Source organism: Salmo salar, chromosome 13 (genome assembly GCF_965601325.2).
Source record: "Salmo salar chromosome 13, fSalSal1, whole genome shotgun sequence".
NCBI lineage: Eukaryota > Metazoa > Chordata > Actinopteri > Salmoniformes > Salmonidae > Salmo > Salmo salar.
In genome coordinates, this window is record NC_138303.1 from 38,717,460 (window position 1) to 38,726,572 (window position 9,113).

The 9,113-nt window shown below is 38.1% G+C and overlaps 1 protein-coding gene across 3 annotated transcripts; it reads left to right on the forward strand.

The window, feature by feature from the left end:
• Positions 1-2,528: 2,528 nt before the first annotated feature.
• Positions 2,529-9,024, forward strand: LOC106567187 (ORM1-like protein 2). 3 transcript variants are annotated; one of them, XM_014136199.3, is made up of 5 exons: positions 2,529-2,672; positions 2,907-2,965; positions 4,415-4,589; positions 7,943-8,094; positions 8,280-9,024. In XM_014136199.3, exons 3-5 carry the CDS (start codon positions 4,416-4,418, stop codon positions 8,413-8,415), a joined length of 462 nt encoding a protein of 153 aa, XP_013991674.1. In that variant the 5' UTR covers positions 2,529-2,672; positions 2,907-2,965; position 4,415; the 3' UTR covers positions 8,416-9,024. The 3 variants fall into 3 exon arrangements, with proteins under 3 accessions (XP_013991674.1, XP_082816183.1, XP_045549187.1); XM_082960057.1 differs by lacking the exon at positions 2,907-2,965 and having other exon boundaries at positions 2,543-2,672; XM_045693231.2 differs by lacking the exons at positions 2,529-2,672; positions 2,907-2,965 and adding an exon at positions 3,115-3,351.
• The last annotated feature ends 89 nt before the right edge of the window (positions 9,025-9,113 follow it).

The following is a 9,113-nucleotide window of genomic DNA, read 5'->3' on the forward strand; positions in this document are numbered from 1 at the left end:
AAAATAAACAACTTTTAACTTTTAACTCTTGTTATGATATCTTGTTGTGTCAATAACGTGTCTATTTTTGCCCTTACGTCTACTGTAGGGGTGGATTGACCACCTTTCAATTCTGGAAAATGCCAGATAGGCTGGACCATTTTTATAGTTGGCTGGGCTGGTCAAAATTGACACACACTCCCAATTTTTTTGTTGCTGATAAAAATAAAACAATGAAAAATATGTTTTTGGTTAGTTTTTTTGAGCAATTTCTCTGTTGCTCTAATCTACACTAAACAAAAATATAAATGCAACATGTAAAGTGTTGGTACCATGTTTCTAGAGCTGAAAAAATACCAGACATTTTCCATAAGCATTAAAAGCGTATTTCTCTCAAATTTTGTGCACACATTTATTCATATCCCTGTTAGTGAGCATTTATCATTTGCCATGATAATCCATCCACCTGACAGGTGTGGCATATCAATAATCTGATTAAACGGCATGATCATTACACAGGTGCACCTTGTGCTGGAGACAATAAAAGGCCACTTTAAAATGTGAAGTTTTGTCACACGTCACAATGCCACAGATGTCTCAAGTTTGAGGGAACATGCAATTGACACGCTGACTGCAGGAATGTCCGCCAGAGCTGTTGCCAGATAATTAAATGTTCATTTGTCTTCAATAAGCTGCCTCCAATGTCGTTTTAGAGCATTTGGCAATACGTAAAACCGGCCTCACAACCCCAGACCACGCGTAAATATGCCAGCCCAGGACCTCCACATCGGTCTTCTTCACCTGTGGGATCGTCTTTGAAATTGTTACATGTTTCGTTTATATTTTTGTTCAGTATATAATGAGCATTTAGCTGATCAATGGGCAAAGGCCGGCCCCCCTACCAAGATGGGCCGGGCCGGTTTTCTGATAGGCTGAGCTGAGGTCATACAAACTCATTCAGTCAAATGCAGCATTAGCAAAGAGACCTGCTCAGACTCTGTCATCAGTTAGACAGCCAAGATCATGGATCGTAAAAAACGGAAAGGGTGCCTACAAACCTAGAAAGAGCACATTCTACATTGTCACCTCACTCAAAATGTCTTATTTTTGGGGCGGCTAAAACTATAAATTGGTCAAAAACTATTATCCTCATGGATTCATGTAATGAAAGTGTCTGCCCTGCCCCTGTGCCTGTGCCCTTGCTGGGACCTGCTGCTGTGATGAACGAGGCACTCTCCTCTCCTCCCATGTGCTTGAGAGAAAATTGTTCTGATCATATAACATTTAAAAATGCAATTGTGGGAAAAATACAGCTTAGGAAGCTTCGTACCCTTGGCCCTGTCGAAGAGTGGAGGGTTTAATCTTTCTGTAGGTATAATTTGTATTTATCAACTTTCGATATTCAGCTCAATTGCAATTATTTTACAATCATGATATTTTATATGGCTTTGAGATATGGAGCGGCATGCACGCAAATTGTGAACCGGCCATTGTGAGGGAATAGGCCTATAGGTCTCATGGGTAGTAGCCTACAACTGTGTTTTGTGTTTCCACCTCAGGTGTTGAACCCCAATTTAATTAGCCTATGATATTAGTTAGTGCACATACAGATGTATGTAGTTAATCTCTATTGAACCCCCACTGGAAGCGCAGTGACGTGGGCTGGTGGTGATAAAATGCCAGGGTCAAATTATTTTCCCAGTCTGCCCCTGATCTACTATAATAATAAATATTATTCAACAGCTAATAATCTATGCTAGGGAGGTCATCAAGGAATCTCTAATGGCTGTTACAGGATTTCTCAAACTGCAGTCAAGCACTACGCTACTTAAGAAGGAAGCTGTGCTTTCCTAAAACATTCCTGTTATTCTTTATGGAGGTGCACAGCTTCCTATTGTTGCCCCATACTTCAATATGTCTATTATTGTGGGTAGACGTGTAATGCTGACTACAATTCCTTCAAATAATGATTACGTAATGTTGACAGTAATTCAAACTGTCAAAAAATAATGTTGTACTCACTTTCCCCAAAAAAGGAACTTGCACTCGGTGCACATAAGCTAATGTATACAAGGAAGTTTGGTTTATGACTCATTCCTTCACTGAATGGGCAGAACTCTTTTGAAGACATGTAATTAAAAAGCACACTGACGTACTGGTAATACATAAGCAAAAGCATTATTTTGTATTTTATTTCTCCCCCCAAACATTATGCATATTTGTTTTTTTCTGCCCGCTCACCAGTTGTGGAAAAAGTACTGAATTGTCATACTTGAGTAAAAGTAAAGATACCTTTAGAGAAAAGGACTCAAGTACAAGTAAAAGTCACCCAGTAAAATACTACTTGAGTAAAAGTCTAAAAGTATTTGGTTTTAAATAAACGTAAGTATTAAAAGTCAATGGAATTTCTCAAATGTACTTAAGTATCAAAAGACAAAGTAAAAGTATAAAGCATTTCAAATTCCTTATATTACGCAAACCAGACGGGACAATTTTCTAGTTTTTTTAAATTGACGGATAGCCAGGGGCACACTCCAACACTCAGATATAATTTACAAACGAAGCATTTGTGTTTAGTGAGTCCACCATATCAGAGGCAGTAGGGATGACCATTGATGTTCTCTTGATAAGTATGTGAATTGGACCATTTTCCTGTCAAACTGCAACGAGTACTTTTGGGTGTCAGGGAAAAGGTATGGAGTAAAAAGGACATTATTTTCTTTGGGAATGTAGTGAAGTAAAAGTAGGCAAAAATATATATAGTAAAGTAAAGTACAGATACCCCAAAAAACTACTTAAGTATTATGTTTTATTATTTTTTATTGAGTACTTTACACCACTGCCGCTCACTCGTTATAACTTTATTATTGGGAAGCTGTTGTGCGGTAAGATCCGATTCTGAAAATAACTGACATGCACCATTACAGCCAATCCTGAACGAACAATGGAATGAGCATGTTTAGGGATTTCCTGGTTACAACAAAAGGTGAGTTTCTAGCTAGATTGTAAGGAAAGTTTCATCTAAAATGCTAAATGTCATGGGTTAGCACCTATTCACATAATCTAAATAGATTTTGCAGATTAATTTTAGTTTTCACAGCACAAACAGCTGTTTGTTGTTATTTAGCTACAGTAGCTAGCCAGTTTACTGGTGGAGTTAGCTTGCTAGCTAGATAGATGTTTAGCTAGCTAGCTAGTTAAAGCAGCAATCAGCGGTGGAAACAATAACAAAGCGAACTCGCCACCACTGTTTCGGTATAAAGCAGGTGTATGGGGCTTGAGAATTGTAAGCACTCGCAAATTCAAAGACAGGACTGACCATCCATGATATCAAAAGTATACCCTTACGAAAAAGTTTGCAGTATAACTGAAGTACGTATTTACAGTATTTTTTTTACTGCAGTAATTTTGCCGTGTAACTGTAGGTACAGTGCAGTATAACTGCAGTACAGTATCTGCAATACCACAGTTGACTGCATTTACTGCACTTTTTTTGCAAGGGTAGTTTTAACCATGTTTATTATGCAATACAGTGTTTGTTTACGTTTACTTTGTTTACAAACATTGGAGTAAAACAAGCGTATATTTTGGGTTCTGATGGGGTACGACAGTTGAACTAAGGTATTTGTAAGTAATATTTTTCAAAAATCAATGGGTACATGTAAGTATGAAAATGGATGTAGGAACTGCAGATTGCCCATTTAACTCAAAGAGCTCGCTGACTTCTAAATGACCGACTGTAGTCACCAAATCAGGACTAAAGTGGCATGAGCTACTCAGTCAGATGAGTTGACGTTAGACCCACTTGCTATATCCACAACAAGATATTAGCTAGTTTTCGTAGTAGTTAGCCAGTCTGAGGGAGGGATCATGGCTGTGGGGATCAGTGGCAGAATTCTCAATTTCTCAAATACACTTGGATTGGAATATATATATTTTTTATACAAGCCATGAAATATGTACAGTATATTGATATCGTGGGTAGGTACCCACGATAATAGGATGCAGTAACAGATGGTCACTTTACCTGACCTAGTGGTATACTGGAAAGAACTAGGCCACTAGATTTCTACTTCCCACTTGACAGCAATGTTCTATATCTGACATAGCCTACCTCATCTTCTCACATTGATCTGTGAAATGAGTAATTGAGGGAACTGTGAAATATGCAAATTATGTACTCATTCTCTTTTTGTTTAGTACAATTTTCACAGAATTGAATTCTAGATCTTATGTTATTCATATACCAATAAAAAAATCTGCTCTTTCAAATTTTCCATTTAATGTCAAACTTCAATTCTAGAAATGAATAGGAATTTCCCAAGCCATAGGCCTAGATCCCGTAGATTCCTTTCCTGCATTAAGCTTCCATGTTTCCTGTATCAAGCTTCAATGTCCAATGACCATCATTTGTAATCATCCTCTGTTCTCTCAGGATGAATGTGGGTGTGGCTCACAGTGAGGTGAACCCCAACACGCAGGTAATGAACAGCAGAGGGATCTGGCTGGCATACCTACTGCTGGTCACCGTGCTGCACGTCTTCCTGTTGAGCATCCCCGTCCTCACAGTGCCCCTTGTCTGGACCCTCACAAATGTCATCCATAATCTGGTCAGAACAAGTATTTATAGTTTGTTTTTTGTTTTTCCAATCAAATGTAGGCCTCATTTAAATATATTTTAGCCCCTCTTTTTGATAGATATAGCAATTGAAGTTATTGGATCCCCATAATTTGGAACAGTAGAGTAATGCGGACTTGTGTTATGACATTGTAATGACTAATAAGTGTGTCTGTAGTAGAGGTCGACGGATTATGATTTTTCAACACCGATACCGATTAATCGGCCGGTTTTTATATATATTTGTAAAAATGACAATTACAACAATACTGAATGAACATGAACTCTTTTTATTTTAACTTAATATAATACATAAATAAAATCTATTTAGTCTCAAATAAATAATGAAACATGTTCAATTTGGTTTAAATAATGCAAAAACACAGTGTTGGAGAAGAAAGTAAAAGTGCAATATGTGCCATGTAAAAAAGCTACATTTAAGTTCCTTGCTCAGAACATGAGAACATATGAAAGCTGGTGGTTCAATATTCCCAGTTCTTCAATATTCTCAGTTAAGAAGTTTTAGCTTGTAATTATTATAGGAATTATGACGCGTCGACTATTTCTTTCTATAACATTTGTATTTCATATACCTTTGACAATTGGATGTTCTTATAGGCACTTTAGTATTGCCAGCCTAATCTCGGAAGTTGATAGGCTTGAAGTCATAAACAGTGCTGTGCGTCAAGCATTGCTAAGAGCTGCTCGCAAACGCAGTAAAGTGCTGTTTGAATGAATGCTTACGAGCCTGCTGCTGCCTACCACAGGCTCAGTCAGACTGCTCTATCAAATCATAGACTTAATTATAATAAACACACAGAAATACGAGCCTTTGGTCATTAATATGGTCAAATCCGGAATCATTTTGAAAACAAAACGTTTATTCTTTCAGTGAAATACGTAACCATTCCGTATTTTGTCGAACGGGTGGCAACCCTAAGTCTAAATATTTCCGTTACATAGCACAACCTTCAATGTTGTGTCATAATTATGTAAAATTCTGGCAAATTAATTACGGTCTTTGTTAGGAAGAAACACAGTTAGCAACGAGCCAGGCAGCCCAAACTGTTACATATACATTTGAAGTCGGAAGTTTACATACACTTAGGTTGGAGTCATTAAAACTCATTTTTCAACCACTCCATAAATTTCTTGTTAACAAACTATAGTTTTTGCAAGTCGGTTAGGACATCTACTTTGTGCATGACACAAGTAATTTTTCCAACAATTGTTTACAGACAGATTATTTCACTTATAATTCACTGTATCACAATTCCAGTGGGTCAGAAGTTTACATACACTAAGTTGACTGTGCCTTTAAACAGCTTGGAAAATTCTAGAAAATGTCATGGCTTTAGAAGCTTCTGATAGGCTAATTGACATAATTTGAGTCAATTGGAGGTGTACTTGTGGATGTATTTCAAGGCTTACCTTCAAACTCAGTGCCTCTTTGCTTGACATTATGGGAAAATCAAAAGAAATCAGCCAAGACCTCAGAAAACTAATTGTAGACCTCCACAAGTCTGGTTCATCCTTGTGAGCAATTTCCAAATGCCTGAAGGTACCACGTTCATCTGTACAAACAATAGTACGCAAGTATAAACACCATGGGACCACGCAGCCATCATACTGCTCAGGAAGGAGGCGCGTTGTGTCTCCTAGAGATGAACATGCTTTGGTGCGAAAAGTGCAAATCAATCCCAGAACAACAGCAAAGGACCTTGTGAAGATGCTGGAGGAAACAGGTACAAAAGTATCTATATCCACAGTAAAACGAGTCCTATATCGACATAACCTGAAAGGCCGCTCAGCAAGGAAGAAGCCACTGCTCCAAAACCGCCATAAAAAAGCCAGACTACAGTTTGCAACTGCACATGGGGACAAAGATCGTACTTTTTGGAGAAATGTCCTCTGGTCTAATGAAACAAAAATAGAACTGTTTGGCCATAATGACCATCTTTATGTTTGGAGGAAAAAGGGGGAGGCTTGCAAGCCTAAAAACACCATCACAACCGTGAAGCACAGGGGTGGCAGCATCATGTTGTGGGGGTGCTTTGCTGCAGGAGGGACTGATGCACTTCACAAAATAGATGGCATCATGAGGATGGAAAATTATGTGGATATATTGAAGCAACACCTCAAGACATCAGTCAGGAAGTTAAAGCTTGGTCGCAAATGGGTCTTCCAAATGGACAATGACTTCAAGCATACTTCCAAAGTTATTGCAAAATGGCTTAAGGACAACAAAGTCAAGGTATTGGAGTGGCCATCCCAAAGCCCTGACCTCAATCCTATAGAAAATTTGTGGGCAGAACTGAAAAAGCGTGTGTGAGCAAGGAGGCCTACAAACCTGACTCAGTTACACCAGCTCTGTCAGGAGGAATGGGACAAAATTCACCCAACTCATTGTGGGAAGCTTGTGGAAGGCTACCCAAAACGTTTGACCCAAGTTAAACCATTTAAAGTCAATGCTACCAAATACCAATTGAGTGTATGTTAACTTCTGACCCATTGGGAATGTGATGAAAGAAATAAAAGCTGAAATAAATCACTCTCTACTTCTATTCTGACATTTCACATTCTTGAAATGAAGTGGTGATCCTAACTGACCTAAGACAGGGAATTTTTACTGGGATTAAATGTCAGGAATTGTGAAAAACTGAGTTTAAATGTATTTGGCTAAGGTGTATGTAAACTTCCGACTTAAACTGTACCCTGACTCTGCTTACACTGAACGCAAGAGAAGTGACACAATTCCCCTAGGTAATGTTGTCTGCTATCATGCATTTCTTTTAACTAAATATGCAGCTAAAAAAATATATATACTTCTGTGTATTGATTTTAAGGAAGGCATTGATGTTTATGGTTAGGTACATTTGTAACGATTTTTCTTTTTTCGCGAATGCGCTTTTGATAAATCATCACCTGTTTGGCAAAGTTGAATTATGCTGTGATTCGATTATAAATTAACAGGCACCAATTTGATTATATGCAACGCAGGACAAGCTAGTTAACCTAGTAATATCATCAACCATGTGTAGTTAATTAGTGATTATGTTAAGATTTATTGTTTTTTTTATAAGATAAGTTTAATGCTAGCTAACAACTTACCTTGGCTCCTTGCAGCCACAAGGTCCTTTTGATGCTGCTCAGGTGGTCAGCCTGTCAAACAGACTCCTCGTGGATCGCAATGTAATCGGCCATAATCGGCATCCAAAAAGAGGATTACCGATTGTTATGAAAACTTGAAATTGTCCATAATTAATCGGCCATGCCGATTAATCGGTCGACCTCTAGTCCACATCCTTTTGTATATATAGTGTATGTGTGATCTGTCCACCACAGGTGATGTACTTGTTTCTGCACACGGTGAAAGGAACTCCTTTTGAGACACCAGACCAGGGCAAAGCTCGCTTACTCACACACTGGGAACAGATGGACAACGGCATCCAGTTCACATCCTCACGCAAATTCCTCACCATCTCACCCATTGTACTGTAAGACAGAATATTTGTGCATACTAGTATTATCCATCCGCTTTGGAGCAAAACCTTTATTTCGTTTTTTAAAGTTTTTCTTATGGCTTGCAATGATAAATTAACGTAGACGAGTAAGTATTGAATTATTGCATTCTTGTTATCAGCATTGAATAATAACCCTAAACCATCTGTTAATTATTCAGGTATATTCTTGCCAGTTTCTACACCAAGTACGATGCCACGCATTTCCTGGTCAATACAGGCTCTCTCCTCAGTGTCCTCCTTCCAAAGCTGCCCCTGTTCCATGGAGTACGCATTTTTGGGATCAATAAGTACTGACACAACGAGATAGTATCAGATGTATGTTTTATTTATGTGTAGTTCACTTCTAAGGTCCAGAGGCGGAAGTGAAGAAGACATGTTAGGTAACTTTGAGCTGTTTTGAAGGAAATTGTTGTTTTTATTGCACAGTTCATGTTACCTCTCTGACCAAAAACAAAGGATGCAAAATGCACTGAACACCAAGCAATATGATTAAGAGTTACTGAGTGGCCTCTGCTTTATTTCACTATTCATTTTCATTATTTGACATTCAATGTGCATGTATCCTCAAACCATTCTTCTCTCTTTGGTTGGATAACATGTATTTGCCATTTTTTTCTAGAAAGAGTTTTAATGTGAACTTCGTCACCTTGAAAACTAAGTCTTCATAATTACTTGCATTTGTCTACACATTGGAATGTGTGATTAGAGAGTTTAGAAAGGTGGCAGCCATACAAATGGAATGGTGGGCACCAGTATGTTTGTGGTGCCTTAAAGTTTTCAGTTGGCTGCCACATTCTTTTCATTTAGTTTGGTGACCAATCCATGTGAAGACTCTTGGATATACATTGCCATGTGAGCATTCTCAATATGTGATAGTGCCTAAAAATAAATGTTCCAATGTCATGTTTGATTCTTCAGCCTACATCTAAATACTTCCTGTGTTTGTTTGGAAATTTGGGGTAAATCCTTACCATTTTGTACACACACACAAG